Consider the following 23,288-nt stretch of genomic DNA (forward strand, 5'->3'; position numbering starts at 1 on the left):
TCAATCAACTAATCCAGCAATCAACTAATCAACCAACCAACTAATCAACAAATCAAGCAACCAACCAATCAACAAATCAAGCAACCAACCAATCAACCATTCAAGCAACCAACAAAACAACTAATCAACTAACCAACCAATCAATCAATTAAGCAATTAATCAACCAATTATGCAAACAACCATTCAACCAACTAACAAATCAAGCAACCAGTCAACCAATCAAGCAACCAACCATTCAAGCAAGCTATACCATACCAATCAATCAAGCAACTTAGCAACCAAGGAGGCAATCAATAAATTTGTCGAGCTGAATCGATTATGTGTAACAATATGGATCTTCGGGCCTCCCAACAAAAGTTCATTTTGAAGTGAATATAATTGTAAATATAATATTTATTGAATAAATGTCATCGTGCATTTTACGCGACAATATTATTTAATGTGCTAGCTATAACCTTATCTTCCGTTGCTGCAAGCCGGTGTTGGAGGCGGTGGGCACACATTTTATGTTCGGGAATAGGGTTTTATTTTGTGCCACATGGCCAATTAGCTTTCGTACAAGTTCTTCCAGGCCATACGATGCACCGCAGGTTTTGCAATTGTAGAACTTGGAACAAACAGCAAACTGTGTCGATGGTTCTTATCTTATCTTTATCTTACTTTTTCCTTCTTCTTTCTTCTATGTTTTTTCTTCAATCTTTCATTTTTTTCTTTCTTCCTTCTTTCGTCTTCTCTCATCCTTCTGCCATTTACTTCTTCCTTGCTTGTTCTTGCTACATCATTATTCCTTCTTACATCTTTATCTTACTTTTCCTACTTCCTTTTTCTTTCTTACTTCTCTCCCTTACTATCCAACTACTTAGCATAGTTAGTACGATAAATAAAAAAATATATAGCATATACTATAACATTCTCGACAGCCTTTTGCGCTTTGGATCATCTCTTCTATGACCCATGTTCAGAGCAATTCATTAGCAATAGCATAATTGATAATTTATTGATAATTTTTAAATCTTTCTGTAAAAACTTGTTCATGAATCTCGGGTTTTCAATGTGTTCGATAGACATATTTATATTAATCAACTACCTTTATGAAATGGACTAGTTACTTGGCGATGTTTCTTTCACATTTCGAGTCGTCATGTTGTTGGGACAATTTCGGTACATCCAGCGTATTCGTTATCTTCTAAGGAGCTGCGAATTCTACTTTTACACTTTTACTGTGCGGTGCAGAAGGTTTGTGCCTTGATTCCACGTAAAATTAGGTAACACTAATGGCATTCAATTATTTTCGTGCTGTGAAGCCTTGCTGAAATTATATGCTGTTAGCTGTTCCATTGTAAGTCTTCCTTGATGGGGAATTGTAACAAAGTAGTCGTCAAGTTTGTGATTCCGCTATGACTTCGCTGGACGCAAACAGATCATCGTGTCCGGTTGCAATGGGTAATTGAGTGGCAACTTGCTCCATCGTCCAGCTACGTTAGGGAGCGCTTGTCGGTGATGTTCCGGATAAATGCAAAAATAAAAGAGATCCAAAGGCGGAGTTCTCCGATAGCGGTGAAGTTAAACTCCTCCAGAGCTGCGGAAAAAATGAAACGTAAAATGGTTTGTGGTTGCGAGTTTCCAAAATCAGCAGGAGGGTATACACTGGAGATAGTTTCAGCTGTCTGGGAATATTGTTTCGGTTTAAACATCATGAGAGAAACTATCAACCGAGGATGACTAAATCCAAGCTACAAATTTGTGACTTACCTTCCCTGGTAACTCTCGTTTGCAGTAACTTTCCATCACCGCAGTGTATTAGTCCACTTTGCACTTCCGACGCAGGGCATATAGCACCAACACGTTTGAACTCTAGTCAGCCCGAGCCTTGAGGTAGCGCTGTAGTAGCTGCGGTTCTGCGGGTGGTTCATACACCGGTCCAGTTCTTGCGTAACAAATTCCGCTTTGTATACCTCCGCCAGAACTATTTCACCGTCCAAGCGATAAAATTGAGCTCACGACTCAGCAGTAGCATCGATTTCGCTGGACTGTAGACCACATCGAGGATAGCCGCTTTGTTCATTTTTTAAAGATTTAAAGATAAGACCATTACGGGTAGATTGAGATAATTGATTCCAGGATCGAGTTCGGAATCGTTCTGCGACGGTGTACGAAAGAGAAACTTGGCCGGATTTTTGGGACCGGGAACCGTAAATAAAATAAACGCAAAGATTGAGGTTATTACCTCAGACAGAAATCTGTCAAAACTCACAGCAAAAAAGTCTACACTTACCAAAACACTTTCAAATAAATTTACCAAAATGTGAGTAAAATACACTAGCGCCTCTGGCGGTGCTGGTCTCGTGAGCTCTTCTGGGTTGCATGAATTTTTAATCGGTTCTTCGGGACAATCACGTCCCGGTTATTGGTTCCTGGTTCTTTCTTCTTACAGGGCTGGTAGTGACCGAAGCCACTCAATATAGTGACTTTAGTGACCAAAGCTGACGAAAAAAGGGACCAAATAGTGACTTTCAGTTGCAGAAAAAGTGACCAAATAGTGACTTCCAATTTCAATTGCAAGTTCGATGAGACTAAATCAAGCGTTTTTGGGTCGAAGGAGAATATTTTTTTCGTAATTTGTGGCGGAAAACATCTATCACTCACCACTCTTTTCTCTCAGATCGAGCTCAGAAGAAAGATTAAAATCGTACTCGGTAACTTTTATCTACTCAGTGACTAAGTAAAATTATTGCCCTTTCTTCTAACCCCACGGAAAGTTCAACTCAATGGACGCAGTGGTTCTACGCCCCAACAAAAAAAAACCACGGAAATTTTACTCAATATCAGTAAAAAGCAGGACAACTCAAAACTATGAGTAGTCTGCAAGCAAATCAAATTTTTACGCCACTGGAAGTGATTGAAATATGGTTATCACTCTTAACACCTGTTTTTCTTTCCTAAAAATTATTTCTCGGCGAATATCTGCGTGAATGAGCATTCTCTTCTTGTGAGAATAAGTGAAAATTACGATCATTGGATTAGCTGCCTACTTAAGAACGAGGCAGAGAACTCTAACGATTTGTCATAGGTGCCACGGATGTTTTTGGAATTTTTAGTGCGACAGGAACAGTAGGATCGTTTTGGTAGAAAACTATACAAAAATTATGAAGATTCATGTACAACGAGCCTGGGATTGAACGCTCGACCTCCTGCTTGTAATGAGGATCATGCTCTCTGAACTTTTAAATATTTTTACTTCAAAATACGCAGATTTTCCGACTTGATGTGCGTATTCATAAACGATTTTTGCTATGGAACTCGACAGCGCATGCAATCTTCAAAATTGGGGAGACTTGATCGCCTTTCTATGATATCTACTCAATAAATATTTGTTTAGAGCAAACCCTTCATTACATCTGTCAAAATCTAAAAAAAAGCCGCTTGAGAACAAATTATATTTTCCTGAATTTTTTAGACTAATTTTTATATGGATGCCTAATGAGGGTGGAATGATGGCATTTTTATCAGTGAAGATCATTTAGTATATTTATGGATTTGTGCTGTAGCATTTGGTCATTATTGGAAGAAGTGGTTCTAATTTTGCGTGGCTGGAGGAACAAAACACAGTAAATAATAGAGTAAATAAGGTTGTCAATTAAAAAAATAACTCGCCACATAACGATCTATTATAAAAATACGCTATAACAATACAACTTTAGTGTCCATGATCGCATATTCGGTTGGTTTTGTAAATCCTACCCACAAAATCAATAATATCCAGCTTACCACAGATAAGCAAGATAGTAAATCCTATTTTACTGTTGTGAGATTAGATCCATTAAATTGAGCATTCTGAACGACTCACAGGCTTTTTACAAAATGAACAGAAATGCGAGTGTTACAAATATGCGATCATGGGCAGTTTAGTTCTTGGTAAAACAGGGGACAATCAAGTCTCCCAAGGAATCAAGTCTTCCCACCTTCCCCTACTGCATAAAGTTTGAGTTAAAAAAAAACTCTAAATCGACAGGTCTCCTGCTTGCATGACTGTATACCAATTTATAAACTGTGACATAAAACACCTTCAATTAGCTACTGGTGAAATGCCAATAGGGGGCCATCCACAAAGTACGTCACGCTCTTAGGGGGGAGGGGGGGGTTTCGAGCAGCGTGACGATTCATACAAAAATTCTTGAGGTTTAATACAAAAAGTGTGACGAAGGGGGGGGGGGGGTTGAAAATCGCCGATTTTTGCGTGACGTACTTTATGGATCTTCCCTAGGAGCAGCGAATTAAATTAAATGGCTGGCGATGTTTCAGAGTGATCATTTTTCCAAGATCCGTAATTTCATTTCCGCCATAAACAAAACATCTTCCGATGGATACATAAAGCTTTATAAAAAAATCTTAGTCAATAGTTTCAAAATAGTTGAAAATAGTTACTTTTTGCGAGTAAAAGTGACTTTAGTGACTTGAGGTCTAAAAAAGACTTTTTAGTGACTAGCCCGAAAAAAGTGACCAAGTCACTAAAAAGTGACCCGCTACCAGGCCTGTTCTTAGAGCATAATGTTCACAGAAAGCAATGAAAATAGTACCATATAGTGCAGCCGAAACTTTTTCAATGCTTACATAATTATACAACAATTAATTTGAACAGAGATTTAACCCGAAGACCCAAATCTTTGTTTCCGATCAAAATCATTATTTTGTTTTTTATAAATATATATCAAATCAAAATATATATTATTCACCATATTTATTTTTTGTTTCGAATTCTATGCAATTGAAAATTGCTAAAATAATAATAGAAGTATTTTCGTCTTAAGATGAGCTTGGAGATTAGAAGAGTAACTTCAAGATGAATATTTCGATATTCGATTCTAAGCTTGCCTCGTAACTGCGCGATGAATTTCTAAAACATAAAAATTCACAATAATAAAGATTAAAAAAATGCCTCGTAACACAATATCCATGATATTTGTCAGTAAAAATTGATATCAAAATGATCTAGTGACAACACAAACTGGCTTTGGAAAAAAAATCTACTTAATTATGTATCAAACACCATGTACTGAAATTAAATAATTCAGTCAGAATGCGACTGAGTAATAAATATTGTTAAGTTTTAGTTTTTAATAAGGAGTTTTTAATAAGGAAATCAACATAATTGAAAAGAATTTTGAATGTAATTTGACGAAAATTAATTTTTTCCCGGTACATGTCCTGAATTCCCGGTTTTTCCCGCTTTTTTTCCCGGTGACTTCAATTTCCCGTCTTTTTCCCGCTTTTCCCGTTTTTCCCGGTTCGGTGGCCACCCTGATTACCCTAATAAAGGTGCAATAAGTCAAATTTCCCGAAATTTCGAATGGTTGATACGTCAACTATGAAAGCATGGGCAGTAAAGGTCCTCATCAACTAAACCAAATGTATTACAATTATTCTTGTAAGTACATTCCGTATGAAATTCGGTTCGAATGAGTAGTAGGAAAAGGCTCCAGTACAGTGGATTCCACTTAATGAAAAGTACACTTTACCTCAAATGATTAGTGCTTAATTATACGCTGAGGATATGGTCGTAAGATTATCATGCGACCAAACATATGAGAATGTTTGATAATTGACTTGAACTATTAAAATCGTAAGATCTTATTTTGGGTAAATCTATCTTTATATTGGATATCCAACAAGACGATTTCTTGAAGCGTCGGTGGGCGTATTGTGGAACGCACACCTCCTAATCACGCCGTCCATAGTTCGATCCCGAGTTTCAATTTTTTTAAGTTAGCTGAAAATATTTCATATGATTGTCGTATGAAATGCATTCCATTAAAGAATCACATGAAAATCAATACATTTTCTTGTGGAGAAATTTCAAAAGAGAATCTTATGATTATATACAAAAGATATTTTAGTTACTAGATAGGGTAAGACGGTATAATGCGCCCCACCTGGTCAAAACGCCCCCCTTTGATTTCTAGAAAACTATAACTAATTAAGGGTCAAAATCAATTGGTACCTATAAGTATTTGTAGGCCCACCATACTATGTAAATGTGGAAGTATTTTTGTATTAAACAATGAAAATAATAGCAAAATACAAAAAGTTACAGTTTTGATGTAATTTTTCATGTTTGTTTGCTCAACATACTGGTGCGACTCTGGCATACTGTCCGCAAAACTTGCACTGGAACACTCAGTTGGGCAACAAAATAACTTTCCTCAGTGGTTAATAAGATAAAAAATTGCTGCCATCTTCAAAAATGTAACGATTTTCGAAAACATGTTTCACTGGCCAAAACGCCCCAGTGTAGGCAGGACGATATGCCCTTACCAACTGGACACAAGCGCAGCGAGCCTGCAGCAGTTGCTTCCAAATTGTATGGAAAATATTGAAATGTAATTCACACCTGCTTAAATGGACTTATGTTGGTTTTTTAATGTCAAGCGCATAAGGATTTGTAGCCTTTTTATTATGGGATTGATGAAATACTAATGAAGGGCTATGAAACGTCTTTGGTTGAGGTGGGGCGTATTGCCCAGGCACTTTTTAAAATTCATTTTTTCACGACTTTTCAAAAAAGCTCTATTACGTGTTATCTGTAGTATTTTTATATGACTACTCATGGGCAATGCATTTTGGACTTCCTGGACTACCAAATAACACAAAGATTGCATAAATTGCGTTGAAAAGTAAAAAGTTATCAAGGAGTTGCCTTAGGGGGGGCATATTATACCGTCTTACCCTAAAGATTGTCGCTTCGGTTCCCTTTGTTCTGCTGTCCGGAACATGTTGGGTACCAAGCTGTCAAATCGTATGGATTTTCCTTCTTTGACATTTAGCTCCCCTATCCTCGCCAGCAAAAGATGTTCCGGACAGCGACGACAGCGAGTCTTTATCTAGTAGGGTAAAACGACCTATTATGGAGGGCTTAAGCGCCGCATCGAAACAAAATTAATTTCGAAAATTCTTTAAAAATTAACTGTTATTCTTTTTGCCTTTCTCGTACTAAGTTGTACCGAAAGGCTATCATTTCACTCCAAATTCGAACTTTTGATAGAAGTCCCGGAGACCCATAGTGTTATATACCATTCGACTCAGCTCGATGAGCTGAACAAATGTCTGTCTGTCCGTGTGTGCGTGTGTGTGTGTATGTGTGTGCGTGTGTGTGTGCACAAAATGCCATAAAAAACATTAGCCAAATTTTCACATAGAAACTCTTAACCGATTTTCTTGCAACAAGTTGCATCCGACAGAGACTAAAACGCTGTTGATCACTATTGAATTTCATAATAATTGCAAATTGCAAAAAATAGATAATATTAAAATAGTGATGAGATATAGTGACATAGAACAATAATGTGTTATGAAAAATGCCTTGCATCTATGAATATTTTTAAAGTTTATCCGCGGCTTGCTCCCATTAAGAGTTTCATCGTACTATAAAGATGCTCGTGTTGCGAGCATTTAGGCGTAAGTATGCTCTTCGTTCAGTTTCATAGTACTATGAAATTGTCCGAAAGTCAAAATTCGAACATAGGAAATTCGAGAAACTTTTGGCAGTGCCATCTGTCGTCTACTAGTGTAAATTTTCTATCATAACATTAGACGGTGTAACTGTTTTGCCTTTCTTGTACATCATCGAGGTGTAAGCGTAAAGGCTACATTTATTACCTTTTTGCGCGAGAAAGGCGCCATCACCGCTAGGTGGATTAATCTGGGTTTTCATATTGCAGTAGTCGAATATGATGCTGGTTAACTCTAGTTTCGTAAATATTAGGTCAATTGTGCTAAACTTATGTTGTTTTTATTTTATCGCAATAAAAACAAAATACCGCAATAATAGGACGCAGTTGCCTATTGTTGCGGTATTTTTTGAAGGTCAGTCCTATTGTTGCGGTATTGCCTGTATTTCTTATGGAGAGCGATACCACAACAATAGGACCTTAGCACTACCGCAATAATAGGCTCAAAGGAAGCAGTTTTTTAATAGAATCAACGTATTCTCATTTTGAACAAAATTTTGTCAAACAAAAGGTTTTCTAGAGGTTGATTTGAAGAGTTTTAGCGGATCCATAATTGTTTTTGATGCTATTATATCCAGGATGGGCTATTTAAACACTACCGCAACATTAGGTCGTACCACAACGATAGGACGTTTTACCCTAACTAAAATATCTTTTTTATATACATTATGATTATCATCACTTCTCGGTGAAGGCTGCTCATCCAAGGCTGCATGATCATATCAGAGGCTTATTAACGGTGGACTGTATCAAATGCGACGATGGTATTCTGAGAGCGCTTAAAATTCAGTGTTTGAAATTTGCAAATGAATTAAATACAGACTAAATAAAAAATTGAAGAGTGTGTCATTTACAAAAAGGGTGATAAGCTGAAATGTCGCTAAAACGCGTGTTTACATTGCTGAACGCCGCCCTCAGGAGTAGAGTGTAAAATAATTCTTCTCTGATCAACTTTCTCTTGTATAAAATGTAGGCCCTTGAAAGAACCGATTTATTTCCGTTATTGTGCTTTTCCAATCACAATCACGTATACAAAATCTGAATAGGAAAAATTTCATGTAACGACTACTGACGCTATAAACGTCATCCAGGCGCAAAAAAAATACAGCGTCTCCCCCGACAAGCGCAAGTGATTTTGTTATCGACGGCACCTCTGTGCCGTCGCCAAGCGATTATGATTGGCATTTTGAAGAAAATTGGCCTCTGCTCAACCTTCTCTTTTATAAAATGGTGGCCCTGAAAAGAACCTTTCCAATCACTAACAGCAATACAACCAAAATCAAAATCTGCAGAGAATTTTTCAGAGTTCTACTACGGCATCCATGCGAATATATTTTTTATTTTTAATAAATCGCATATCCAATCACCAACAGCAACACATAAATCAAACTGTCAAATCCTTTCATTTTATAAACAGCTGGCCCTGCGAAAAGAAGATTTTTTTAAACAATGCGCCTTGCCACTAACAGCAATCAAACGTTAGTCCGAACCTTGCATACAAATTTCACTTGACTGCTACTGCTGTCAGCGACGGCCACTCAATGATTGTCTTTCTGCTGGGATCGCTACTGATACCGGTATCATCGATGCGACAGCGGAATTCTCCCGTACGGCCCCGTGAAGTCTTGATTAAACTGAGGATTGGAGTCCAAACCGTAAGTTGCACGATTTTGATGTCTGTGCTTGCGATGCACATATAGGATTGGTTGGTTTAGTGTAACGGTGCCTGGCGAATTTAAATTGTTCAATAGTTTATCGCCTTTAATCTATTGTTTGTAAAAGTTAGGCAAAATCTTAAAGAGTCACTTTTCGTGACGGTCTCAAATTAGAACTTGCAGAATGATCCCCTATCTTCCCGAAGGACGTGATCCTACGTCAAAAACACTCTGCTGTTTATTGAATGCATTTGCAGACGACAAAATGATTGACATAGTTTTGGCCACGTTTGTACACAGCGTACTCCTATGTCCCGTCTACAAGGTACTTCCCCAAATTGTCGGTTCATCAGCGCACGCTGTATAACTGGCCAGATGTGCACCATATGCTGAATACTGCAGAAATGCGACGATAATGTGCCTACAAATCACTGTTCATCGACCCAAAACCACATAATGTAAGATCATAAGGATTCGAATTTCTGAATTGGCTGATGTACGTAGTTCGAGTTTCAGGTACACCTCCAAGCCCTTTTAAAACGTGCATCGGGTTACGGTAAGATGGTGGTCTTTCGTGCCTGAAATTTAGCATCGTTTTTAGGAATTGAAACGGGCAGAGACTGACATGAGTGCTACTTGGCTTAGTTGATATATTATGGCATGGGACTTTGAGAAGATGCAGGAAGCCTACATCAGCAGATCGAAGTTGCATGTCGCGTTTGGCAATAGCTCTAGACGCAATGATGAGTAAACGCCTTTATGTGGTGTATACGGAATAAGACTCACAGAAGCTCAAAAAGGTGTCATACAAACAAAAGTCCAATGTTAATTTTTGACGATTTTCATTTTTTTTTTAGAAATAAGCTGAATATTTCTTTCTGTCGCACAAAAACTTATACAATATTAGGCTTTGGTCTAGAAACTTGAAAATCAAAACTTACTTGCTTTCTCACATCTCTACAAGTCTACAATTTCACTTAACAGTCAAAGTTCAAAATTGGATACTCTGTTACCCAAAAAATAAACATAATTTTGATGTTTTAGAAAGTTTGCAGCTATTTATTAATTTATTAGATTTTTGCTGCGTTTCTACATGGAACGAGTTTGAAAACATCAACATGAACATGGAGAAAACTGTAATGTGTTTGTCATGCGAATAGGGGCAGTGCACACTTCAATATTCGTCAAACTGATCCGAACACTGCGGGTCTCTTAGAAAAACTTCGTTTTGAGATTGATCTCATAACCAGCACATTCACTTCACAAGGGATGCAAATGCCAGAACAGTTCCACCCTAGCACTTAAAAGGCATTCGCTGCCATACACAGGCAAGAATGTTTCGTCTGTTTTTCCCGTGCCTTCTTCCAGCGCAAGAGATAAGAGTGATTGCGTCCCCATTACCGGCAGTTGTTGTTCCTCCGTTTGTATCGTACCATCATCTTTCCATATTTAAAATTGACAATTGCCTGATACGAGAGGGATCTATGCAAATCCAGTGGCCTGGGTGCTCTCAGAGTGAACCGGGCGTTCGATTCGAGCGTTTGTCGTCGTGCTCGATCGCGAGTTATTCTTAGTAAGGCCAAGTGTACCACATTTTTTGCATGAATTTGTCGGGCCGTATATGCTGTGAAAAAAGTTAGTTTGCGCTTCTGAAGGTTTTTAGTGAGTATCACATACCGGTCCATATGATGGCTTTATCCAGTAAAATAGTGGCATTGGTAGCTTTGAACCTACTGGTGACTCTGGTGAAAGGTGCGACGGTAATACTCATTGAGGAAGAAATTGAAATCCCGCGAGCATCTTTGAATGAAGAACCGGTCATCGGAATCCTGGCCCAGGAAATGTCCTATTCTCTGGCAGCAAAGTATGAGGAGGACTACGAAAGCTACATTGCGGCATCCTACGTCAAGTTCGTTGAAGGTGCCGGAGCACGTGTGGTACCAATCTGGTATGTAGTAAGTCCCATCTACCGCTATGACAAATTGCAATGATAGTGAGGAACAAAATCAATAACAACGTCCACTTCAAGACAGTTAGTAATAGTGTTTTTTGTTGCAACTGATAGAAACAACGGGGTTTTGTGAACAAATGATTATGAGATGAATAATGTTGGACATAGATTGATACTTGGTATACCGATTGGCGGGGGTTCCCGTTCCGTTGATGTGATTTGGATTTATTTACCAAATTAATTATTTCTTGTTAATAAATATCAAAACTGACCAAGCAATGATGGCTTGCGAATTTAAAGAGTTGCGTGCGTGTGTTCAGTGCTTCTTGCTTGGTTATACTCGTAACGATCTCAACACTATCGACTATTATTATTCCATATTTTTCTTCATTACCAATATTTTTATTCATATCGCAACACATGTGTCGATGAATTCGTTCAATGCTAGCTTATTCAAAGGTTAACATTTTGGAACGGGTTTCGGAGTTCGCTTAGTCATGCACTAACAAAAATCCACACATTTTCAATGACGAAAATCTGAAGATATTAACAAATAAGTTTGCATTTATAACTACCCATTATAGGAGAATAAAGGTCATTAGTCAAAAAAAGGTTTTGTGTGGGTGATTTTTAGGGTGGCTCACATTAGTATGGGAAAAACTTTTTTCAAATTATTTGATGGGCCACCCTCTTATTCGGGTCCAGCTGATACCATGATGCTTTGGACAAAATTTCAGCCAAATCGGCCAAAATTTTGGCAGTTCTAAACGGGTCTACTACGAAAGGCCGAATCACAAAAGGCCGAATCACGAATGGCCGAAAGCAAAAAAAGGCCGAATGCACAAAAGGCCGAAACCACAAAAGGCCGAAATCACATAAGGCCGAATCACAAAAGGCCGAAACCACAAAAGGCCGAATCACAAAAGGCCGAATAAAATCGGCAGACCAACAAAGTGGACCGGAGCGCGCGCGCTCGCTCCGGTCCACTTTGTTGGTCTGTTGATTTTATTCAGACTTTTTTTTATTCAAATACTTAATATAATTTAGAATATTCGAATTATTTTGTGATTTCTCAGTGAAGTCTTGTGAAGTAAGTTTCTCTTAAATTGGGAGAAAATGATATGCATTGAGAAACAGCGCGTTACCGCAAGTTATACAGCTTTTGGTCAAAAGCATAATAATTGAAAAAGGCTATTTCGTTTAGCTTCTGATGTCGCAATTAGATCATGAGTAGTGCGCATCATTAGCACAATGCACAACCAAGCATCATGACGCGCACAACTCCTACATTGATGCAAATCGGCAATTCGATTCTGTAAGCAATGAATCCGGTGGAATTTAACTCGGGCTCTTGCATTAGATTTGGGAATTTAACTTTTCCCAATAGACGAATCCAAGTAAAAATAAGAAGAAGACACACGACGGTGTTCACTTTGACAGATCCTACAGCTCAGCATAGGGAGATCATTTTAAAATGCTTATTATAAATTCTAGACAAAATGTAATTAAAATCTGATTGAAGTATGACACGGAAAAAGTTCCGAACTGTATGATAGATACATTTTTGGAAAATATTCAAAAAATTGAGATAAGCTTTCAGATATGTAATTCAGAACTTTTTCCGTACCGCACATCAATCAGATTTTAATTACATTTTGTCTAGAATTTATTATAAGCATTTTAAAATTATCTCCCTATGCTGAGCTGTAGGATCTGTCAAAGTTAACACCGTCGTGTGTCTTCTTCTTATTTTTACTTGGATTCGTCTATACTACTGAAAATGATTACTACGCCAGCAAAGGAAGAAAAAAGAGAGCTCTTGGATTACTCCGTTACTTTAAAGTGATAATATTTATACGTGTGTTCATGCTTTAATTACTGCAATGAAGATTGATCTATTATGCAATATATAAGGAATCAAATTGACTCTGTAAACACCTTCATGCAACTTCTTACAATTAAAAAATAGAGCTTCGACGTTGAACTGACGTTAAATACCTCAACTGAATAAGATTGATTAGATCGCTGCTAGTAGTTGCAAAACACGTGGACAAGTTTTTCTTAATGGGGCAGTATAATAAAAGTAAACGTAAATTTGTGAATATTCCAAGTTCTCTTAATTGAAAGATTGAAACTTTTGTAATGATTCGGCCTTTTGTGTTATTCGGCCTTTTGAGATTCGGCCTTTTGTATCATTCGGCCTTTTGTGGTTCGGCCTTCTGGGTTTTCGGCCTTTTGTGGTATGCTAGAACATTTTCGGCCTTTTGTGATTCGGCCTTCTGTGGTTCGGCCTTTTATGATTCGGCCTTTTGTACTGATCCCTAAACTAAACACGTTGAAAGTTTATATTTTCATTTCATTTATTTAGTTTACATCCATCCTCATTAGAGTGATTCAAATTTTGACTTTTTTGCACCCCGATGCTTAAACGATTGCATTTGCTATTTAAATAAACCTCCTAAATTTTTAGCTAATTTGAATGTAATTTGATTGTGCACACGTCATTTGAAGTTTGTATGAAAATTACTATGGAAATCGCTATTGATGTAAAAGATCGTTCCGTGAGGTGGCCCATGAACTATTTGAATACAATAGACGCGTCGACTTCATAGAACACTTCCTAGGCTGACATACAGTTGTTGTTGCGAAGCGATTTGACTTTTGTAAGCAAAGTTATATAGAAAACAAAAAAGCTCATTATTGATATTGATGTTATTCTTTTACGTGTTAAATTGAATTTCCAACGATTCAGTATTTCTTCAATAACCTTTCTTGCGAGCATCAAATCGCTTCGCAACAAGGACGACCTGTTTCCTTGTAAAATTAACTATGTTGCTTATTTATTCATATGTTTTTAAACCTTAATGGGAAGCGTTGGGAAACGGTTTTCCATAAAAGTTACTGTTTTCATAGTAATTTTCATACAAACTTCAATCCGCGCGTGCTCACTCAAATTACATCTAAATTAGCTAATAATTTAGGAGGATTATTCAAATGGCAGATGCAATCCTTTAAGCATCGGGGAGCAAAAAAGTCAAAATTTGAATCACTCTAATCCTCATCCATCCATCCTCCATCCTCGAGTGCGCCCCACGCTCGCCTAGTCGATTTGCACCTGGTCTGCCCACCTCGCTTGCTGCACTCCACGTTGTCTCGTACCTACCGGATCGGAAGCGAACACCATCTTTGCAGGGTTGCTGTCCGGCATTCTTGCAACATGCCCTACCCATCGTACCCTTCCGGCTTTAGCTACCTTCTGGATACTGGGTTCGCTGTAGAGCTGGGCGAGCTCGTGGTTCATTCTCCGCCGCCACACACCGTCTTCTTGCACACCGCCAAAGATGATCCTAAGCACCTGTCTCTCGAATACTCCGAGTGCTTGCAAGTCCTCCTCGAGCATTGTTCATGTTTCATGTCCGTAGAGGACTACCGGTCTTAGAAGCGTCTTGTACATGGCACATTTGGTGCGGTGGCGAATCTTTTTTGACCGAAGTTTCTTCTGGAGCCCGTAGTAGGCCCGACTTCCATAGATGATGCGCCTTCGAATTTCACGACTAACATTGTTATCAGCCGTTAGCAAGGATCCGAGGTAGACGAATTCCTCGACCACCTCGAAGGTATCCCCGTCTACCGTAACGCTGCTTCCCAGGCGGGCCCTGTCGCGCTCGGTTCCGCCCACAAGCATGTACTTTGTCTTTGACGCATTCACCACCAGTCCAACTTTTTTTTACTTCACGTTTCAGGCGGGTGTATAGTTCTTCCACCTTTGTAAATGTTCAGCTGACAATGTCCATGTCATCCGCTAAACAAATAAATTTACTATATCTATTGAAAATCGTACCCCGTACTATTGAAAATCGTAGCCGGCTCTCCACATGACACCTTCTAGCGCAATGTTGTGCAACAGGCACGAAAGTCCATCACCTTGTCTTAGTCCCCGGCGCGATTCGAACGAACTGGAGTGTTCGCCCGAAATCTTTACACAGTTTTTCACACTATCTCCCGTTGCTTTGATCAGTCTGGTAAGCTTCCGTCCAAAAGCTGTTCGCGTCCATAATTATGCCGCCTTGAAATCAACGAACAGATGGTGCGTTAGGACCTGGTATTCACGGCATTTTTGGAGGATTTGCCGTACAGTAAAGATCTGGTCCAAGACGTAGCCCAAGACTACGCGCAGCAGCTGGAAGTGGCACTCCCAACGGAAGAGCAACTAGGCGCAGCATCTCTTGAAGATGGCTGGAGAGATATTCGATCCGCCATTGGAAGCACCGCAACCGCTGCACTAGGCACGGTGGCTCCGGATCAGAGAAACGACTAGTATGACGGCGAATGTGAGCAGTTAGTTGAGGAGAAGAATGCAGCAAGGGCGAGATGCACGATATAAACGGGCGCGGAAAAGACAAAACTCGATTTTTCGGAAGAAAAAGCGCCAGCAGGAAGATCGAGACCGTGAAGAGACGGAGGAACTGTACCGCGCTAATAACGCACGAAAGTTCTATGAGAAGTTGAACCGTTCACGTAAGGGCCACGTGCCACAGCCCGATATGTGTAAGGACATAAACGGGAACCTTATTACAAACGAGCGTGAGGTGATCCAAAGGTGGCGGCAGCACTACGAAGAGCACCTGAATGGCGATATGGCAGACAACGATGGCGGTATGGTAATGAACCAAGGAGGACGCGCGCAGGACATGCGACTTCCGGCTCCGAATCTCCAGGAAATCCAGGAGGAGATCGGCCGGCTGAAAAACAACAAAGCCCCTGCAGTTGACCAACTACCAGGAGAGCTGTTTACACACGGTGGTGAGGCACTGGCTAGAGCGCTGCACTGGGTGATTACCAAGGTTTGGGAGGATGAGGTTCTGCCGCAGGAGTGGATGGAAGGTGTCGTGTGCCCCATCTACAAAAAGGGCGATAAGCTGGATTGTAGCAACTACCGCGCAATCACATTGCTGAACGCCGTCTACAAGGTACTCTCCCAAATTTTATGCCGCCGACTAACACCAATTGCAAAAGAGTTCGTGGGGCAGTACCAGGCGGGATTTATGGGTGAACGCTCTACCACAGACCAGGTGTTCGCCATACGTCAGGTATTGCAGAAATGCCGCCCACACATCATCTATTTATCGACTTCAAAGCCGCATATGATACAATCGATCGGGACCAGCTATGGCAGCTAATGTACGAAAACGAATTTCCGGATAAACTGATACGGTTGATCAAGGCGACGATGGATCGGGTGATGTGCGTAGTTCGAGTTTCAGGGGCATTCTCGAGTCCCTTCGAAACGCGTAGAGAGTTACGGCAAGGTGATGGTCTTTCGTGTCTGCTATTCAACATCGCTTAGGAGGGAGTAATACGAAGGGCAGGGATTGACACGAGTGATACGATTTTCACGAAGTCCGTCCAGTTATTTGGTTTCGCCGACGACATTGATAACATGGCACGTAACTTTGAGAGGATGGAGGAAGCCTACATCAGACTGAAAAGCGAAGCTAAACGGATTGGACTAGTCACCAACACGTCGAAGACGAAGTACATGATAGGAAGAGGCTCAAGAGAGGTCAATGTAAGCCACCCACCACGAGTTTCTATCGGTGGTGACGAAATCGAGGTGGTTGAAGAATTCGTGTACTTGGGCTCACTGGTGACCGCCGATAACGATACCAGCAGAGAAATTCGGAGGCGCATAGTGGCTGGAAATCGTACGTACTTTGGACTCCGCAAGACGCTCCGATCGAATAGAGTTCGCCGCCGTACCAAACTGACTATCTACAAAACGCTTATAAGACCGGTAGTTATCTACGGACACGAGACCTGGACGATGCTCGTGGAGGACCAACGCGCACTGGGAGTTTTTGAAAGAAAAGTGTTGCGTACCATCTATGGTGGGGTGCAGATGGCGGACGGTACGTGGAGGAGGCGAATGAACCACGAGTTGCATCAGCTGTTGGGAGAACCATCCATCGTTCACACCGCGAAATTCGGAAGACTGCGGTGGGCCAGGCACGTATCCATAATGTCGGACAGTAATCAGATGAAAATGGTTCTCGACAACGATCCGACGGGAACAAGAAGGCGAGGTGCACAGCGGGCAAGGTGGATCGATCAGGTGGAGGACGATTTGCGGACCCTCCGCAGACTGCGTGGTTGGCGAAGTGCAGCCATGGACCGAGCTGAATGGAGAAGTCTTTTATGTGCAGCACAGGCCACTCCGGCCTTAGTCCGATAATAAATAAAAAAAAAACTCAAAGGTGCAGCCCAATCGGGTTGTACGCAAAGGTGACGTAGGACTACGTAGCTATACGAAATGGAGGGTATTTTTCATCATAATTTGTGTCAATTTATTAGCATTGTGCAAACTGCTCGGAGGTCAATCGAATCAAGAATCTGAAAGTAGCTCCCAGTTGGATGAACCAGCCGTGGAAAAGGAACGACTCATCGGCCGCATCGCCACTGAAGCCATTCGTCTATCTTTCAGTGGATATCATCGGAATCCTAGAAGACATTATGCTCAAAAATGTCCGGAATAAAGGAAAAATAAGCAGAATCGGAGGTGGCGCGAAACCAAACACAAATATATTAATTTGCAATGTTCAACTTCCGCCCGCGATGGAAGCGTACATGCATCGTTTTCTATAGCGCTGGTGGCAAAGTGAGCAGTACTTCAAGAATGAATTACAAACAGTCTTTTTCAGGACTTAAACTATTTATCCAAGAAAAGGTTTTGACCGTTATGAAAATTGTTTTCCCAGACAAACAGACTGTTCGGCTGTTTAAACGACAATGACGATTTTGGAAATATTTGTTGTTTTTATTAATGCGCCATTTGAAAAACTAAGGCAGCTAAACGACATTTTTCACTAAGGCGTCTTCATCGATTTGGCCGTCGTCGACGGAAAGTGAAATTTTCTGGCAAGATTTTTTGGTTTTGTTTCGTTAGTCATTAGAAATGATATCGATTTTTTCCGGGTTACCATCGTTTGGAGACGACAGAAAGTTGCCTTTTGGTAGCACAACCACCAGCGCGCGTCGGAGGGAGATGATGCAATGAGTTTGTTCAAATGGATGGCGTCAGTAGCAGTCAAATGGAATTTCCTCACAAGATTTTGATTATGTTTAGTTGAGGATTGAAAAGCTCCATTATTGGAAAAAATATCGGTTCTCTACAGTACCATTATTTTACACAAGGGTTGTTTAATCCGGGATGCAAGAATGTTCATCATAGTCCAAAATTAATAGTTTGTCGTTGACATAAAGTTACCCTTCGATAGCAAAATCATAAGCGCGCGTCGGTGAATGAAAACTTAACAAATTTGTTCGAATGAATGGAATCGCTCACAGCAACCGAACTATCACGCCAAACGCCGATTCCACCGAAACAGTCCATTTTGCAATCAACCCTTTCTGTTCAGAAGATGCTGGTCCTGAGAAGGGCCAATTTTGTGTCCCCAATGCACCTGTCCAATAACTAACTGCAACCCAATGCTTGTCGAAACGTTAGGGTTAGAATTCCACTTCGTGCTGTTATTGTTCGACGACCACTCGATGAGTTTTCGCTAAGACGCCACCATTTGGAATACATTTTCAGCATCGCCACTGCATCGCACGTAATCGAAATAGACGTTATTTTTGTAATCAACCCTTTCTTCACATAAAATGCTGGTTTGTTGAGGTTGAATGACGACCACCAACGCAGACTTCCACCACCAATTCGATGATTTTCTTTTGAAAATGCTACCAAAGCGCCTTCGTGCTGCTGTGTTCGCTCCTGCATCGGCTCTGCGTAAAATCTTATTTAACCTCTCTCTGCAAAATCCCGATCAAAATGGCTCGCGCGCGCTGGAAAGCAGCTTTCTTGTATTCAATAAATTAAGCCCGTTAGCCCCGGGGCCCTCCTTAGCCGTGCGGTAAGACGCGCGGCTACAAAGCAAGACCATGCTGAGGGTGGCTGGGTTCGATTCCCGGTACCAGTCTAGGCAATTTTCGGATTGGAAATTGTCTCGACTTCCCTGGGCATAAAAGTATCATCGTGCTAGCCTCATGATATACGAATGCAAAAAATGGTAACCTGGCTTAGAAACCTCGCAGTTAATAACTGTGGAAGTGCTTAATGAACACTAAGCTGCGAGGCGGCTCTGTCCCAGTGTGGGGATGTAATGCCAATAAGAAGAAGAAGAAGTTGGCCCCGCCCCTTTGTGAGCTGATATGGGTGTAAATATAATGTGCACTCATAACGATTAATGAAGGGGCGGGGCTAATGGAATTACTTCATTAGATATAAGAAAGCTGCTTTTCGGCGCGCGCGAGCCATTTCGATCGGGTTTCCACAGACAACGGACCGTTCGGAGAATGATAAATTCTAAGAATCCAATGAAACTTTCTCACAAGATTCTGAATTTGGTTATGAGATGTTGTTTATCTAAGATGCGTATTGATGCGAGGAATGACAACAGAAATTTGACTTAAGACGAAGTTTCTTCATATTACAAAACATTATCTTTCGGCATCTGTCTGTCCGACCGACGTTCACCGATGGGTGGTTGCTGTAGATAGTTTCCACTGAGGTGGCGTCTTCATTGATTTTATACAAAAGAAGGTTGATCCAACTATCCAAAATAAACTTTCTTCAAAGCGCAAAACTCAATCGTAAATAGCGAATTTGATAGCGCGTCGGAGAGAGATAATGTAGTGAATTTTAAAGGATAGAATCGCTAACAGCAACCAAACTACCACGCGAAACCCGATGCCACCGAAACAGTCCATTTTCGCAATTAACTCTTTCTTTGCATCAAATTATGGTCCTGAGAAGAACCAATTTTCTTTTCCCAATGTTCCTTTCCAACTAACTGACACCACAATTTGTAATAAATTTTTAGCATCGGCACTGGCAGTGCGTGATCGCCAAAGTGCTATTTTTATGGTCAACCTTTTCTTCATATGAAGTTCTGGTTCGTTGAGGTTGAATGATCAGCAGCAACACATCGAGCACCACCACCAATGCGATGGATTTTCTTTGAAAATGTTATTAGCGCCTCCGTGATGCTGTGTCCGCTCCGCTACGATCGCTTTGATGCGTCTGCTATGCGTAAAATCTTGTTCAAACTGAGGATTAGATCCAAACCCGCAAGTGATTGATTGATGAGTGATGCATGTATGTGATTGGTTAGTTAACCTATTTTTAACTTTTCATCAATTATCGGTAATAAATAGTTAAAAATCAGTATTTTCAAATAAATACAAAGAAGCGTTGACTCATCCTCGAATAATCCAATCGAATCGAATCGAATAATCCAAAAAAATTGAAAATCCATCGAGAAACGACTTAGATATTAAAGTTTGAAGTTTATCATATTTTCGTGACGGTCCCCGATTTTCGCAATCGTAAAGTGTACCCCAGTATAGAAAACACAGACGTAGTCCTACGTCAATAAATAAAGATCTGGTCCGTTGTCGAGCGGCTGTCAACGAAGCCGGCTTGATAACTTCCCACGAACTCATTCACTAATGGTGACAGACGTCGGAAGATGATCTGGGATATCACTTTGTAGGCGGCATTAAAGATGGTGATCGCTCGAAAGTTCTCACACTCCAGCTTGTCGCCTTTCTTGTAGATGGGGCATATAACCCCTTCATTTCACTCCTCCGGTAGCTGTTCAGTTTCCCAGGTTCTGACTATCAATTTGTGCAGGCAAGTGGCTAACTTTTCCGGGCCAGTCTTGATGAGCTCAGCTCCGATACCATCCTTACCTGCTGCTTTACTGGTCCTTAGCTGTTGGATGGCATCCTTAACTTTCCTCAAGGTGGGGGCTGGTTGGCTTCTATCGTCCGCTGAACTGACGTTGTCATCTCCTCCGCTGCCTTGACTTTCACTGCCTGTACTCTCAGCGCCATTCAAATGTTGTCAAGATGGTCCCATCCCTATCACTGCACATTTCGGCTGCGTTGAGCTTCTGATACAACTTACGTGTTTCTTGAGAACGGCACAGCTGTTCCCTCTCCCCACACTCCGCTTTTTCCAGGCGGCGTTTCTTCTCCAGAAAAAGGCGGATCTCCTGTCTCCGCTTCCCTCTATAACGTTCCACGTTCTGCCGGGTACCTTGCTGCAGCGCGACCGCCCGCGCTGCGTCCTTCTACTCCAGAATATGTCTGCACTCTTCGCAGACATTCATCACACATCAAATTCCAAATAATATTTTTGGATAACAACGCACATACCTGCCATTGCCTCCGACAATCCTAAACAGGCAGCGTGGTATGACCTTTTCGCACAATTGACGCTTTGATGTTTCATGAAGAAGAAGAAGAAGCAGAAAAATGATAATCGAAAAAACCTCCACGGGAAAGCATACAAAAATTGCATAATCAAGCATTCATTGTTATTATCCTCCATTCACAGGATCAACAAATCTCGCGAATACTACGAAAATATACTGCCGAATCTGAACGGCGTCCTACTGCCCGGTGGCGCCACCTGGTTCAACCAATCTAACGGATACGCCGATGCCGGTCGCCATATATACGATGTGGCGGTAGAGCTCAACGTCCAGGGAGGATACTTCCCACTGTGGGGTACTTGTCTTGGCTTTGAGCTGCTCACTTACTTGGCGGCAAACGGAGAAGAGCATCGTGAACACTGCAGTTCCAACAACCAGGCGCTGCCGTTGGATTTCAAGCCGGACTTCAGGAAGAGCCGCATGTTTGCCGATACTCCGGATGAAATAATTGAGATTCTGGCTTCCGAGGATGTCACTGCTAACTTTCATCAGTATTGCATAACCGAACAGAATTTGACTGCTTTGGGATTGGATGAAGAGTGGAGAGTTATGTCCACCAATATGGATTGGAATGGTCTGGAGTTCATTTCGACAATTGAGCATAAAATGCAAGTGATGCTTAAACAAATTGTGACTTTTTTTTAATAATTTACTTTTTTTTACCGCAGTTTACCATTCTATGGTATTCAGTTCCATCCGGAGAAGAACATCTACGAGTGGGTACGGAACAAAAACATCTCCCACACACCGAATGCTATCAAGGTGTCGCAATACTTCGCGGATTTTTTCGTGAACGAAGCCCGAAAAAGTGAGCAGCGCTTTCAGGACGCGGATGACATAGATCGGCACGTGATCTACAACTATCCAGTGTCGTTCACCGGATTGAAGAAATCCTCATTCGAGCAGTGCTATTTATTTGAAGGTAATGTAGACTACTTGGCACCGGCTGATGCGTCCAAAGATCAGGGGAGCGATGCCAGTGCGCTAGGTGTGTACCGTGCTAATGGCATGATATGGGCGATTGCATGCTTAATTGGAATAATGGTGGTGAAATCAATTAGCATAGATCCATAATGAGATTAATACAAACGAAAGATGCATGATTTTTCTACTAACATTTGATAATCTTGGTGAACTTAATCTGAACGTTCCTACACAGGTTCCTATATCTTAATTGTTGTTCTTCTTATACCATAGTATTTAGGATGTTGTATGATTGCAGTTTGCACGGACTATTTAGAGGCCTATCGTTGCTCACCGGTAAGACGCGTAGTAACATTGATGTGAGGGGGCAATGCTCCTACTGAACATAATGGAAACATTTTTTATAATCATTCTACTCTAACACGTGAGATTTGCATGCCGAATTAATCTTTTATTGCACTACAATTGTGATAATACAAAAATAATCATTTTATTTTTCAGTTCAACGTTACGTAGAGCGAAGCAAGAAAAAATGCATCAAAAATAAACGTCGCAATTCTTGCAAGTAACGAGATGCATCGTCCACAACAAAGAGCGTAGAAATACAGATCTCCGATAGATACCGCTAAGTGGACAACCGTGAGGGAAAATTTAAAAAGTCTGCTTTATCTGTTCCCCAGGAGACGAGACACTCTAATCTTTATATTTGAAGCCGAATAAAACACATGACAATGTAAGAGATGATGACAGCTGTTTTGATTGCTATCTTGATTATACCGAGTAATTTTTCCCCAATTCTGGCACCGAGTACAGCACAAAATAATTGCAGCTAGCCATTGTCGTCTCAATGTTGGGTATACGATAAAACGTTACAAATAAGTAGCATTGTCGATCAGCGCTTCCGAGCGTGAACATGAGTTCAGGTGTGGTGATGACGATGTTTTTGCGAAGGTGAGGTGACAATAATTGACTAGT

At 40.8% G+C, this 23,288-nt stretch overlaps 1 protein-coding gene and 1 long non-coding RNA gene across 3 annotated transcripts; one reads left to right on the plus strand and one right to left on the minus strand.

Annotated features, from left to right (window-relative positions):
* Nucleotides 1-370: 370 nt before the first annotated feature.
* On the minus strand, nt 371-2,513 carry LOC134214555 (uncharacterized). The gene is made up of 2 exons (XR_009979829.1): nt 1,754-2,513; nt 371-1,580 (listed from the first exon to the last, which is right to left on the minus strand). It is a non-coding gene; the product is annotated as an uncharacterized LOC134214555 (long non-coding RNA).
* Nucleotides 2,514-10,555: 8,042 nt separating this feature from the next.
* Nucleotides 10,556-23,057, plus strand: LOC134209165 (gamma-glutamyl hydrolase-like). 2 transcript variants are annotated; one of them, XM_062685148.1, is made up of 4 exons: nt 10,556-11,109; nt 21,512-21,997; nt 22,058-22,377; nt 22,815-23,057. In XM_062685148.1, the coding sequence occupies exons 1-4, from the start codon at nt 10,847-10,849 to the stop codon at nt 22,880-22,882; spliced, it is 1,137 nt and encodes a 378-aa protein (XP_062541132.1). In that variant the 5' UTR covers nt 10,556-10,846; the 3' UTR covers nt 22,883-23,057. The 2 variants fall into 2 exon arrangements, with proteins under 2 accessions (XP_062541132.1, XP_062541133.1); XM_062685149.1 differs by having other exon boundaries at nt 10,560-11,109; nt 22,058-22,311.
* Nucleotides 23,058-23,288: the final 231 nt, after the last annotated feature.

The sequence above is a fragment of the Armigeres subalbatus genome, chromosome 2, assembly GCF_024139115.2.
Source record: "Armigeres subalbatus isolate Guangzhou_Male chromosome 2, GZ_Asu_2, whole genome shotgun sequence".
NCBI lineage: Eukaryota > Metazoa > Arthropoda > Insecta > Diptera > Culicidae > Armigeres > Armigeres subalbatus.

Excerpts from the sequence above, each read along its gene's own strand:
- LOC134209165 (XM_062685148.1), top strand. The coding sequence starts at position 10,847 with ATGATGGCTTTATCCAGTAAAATAGTGGCATTGGTAGCTTTGAACCTA. Across the intron at positions 21,998-22,057 it reads TCGACAATTGAGCATAAAAT|TTTACCATTCTATGGTATTC; the intron begins GCAAGTGATGCT and ends TTTTTACCGCAG. Across the intron at positions 22,378-22,814 it reads GAGCGATGCCAGTGCGCTAG|TTCAACGTTACGTAGAGCGA; the intron begins GTGTGTACCGTG and ends TTTATTTTTCAG.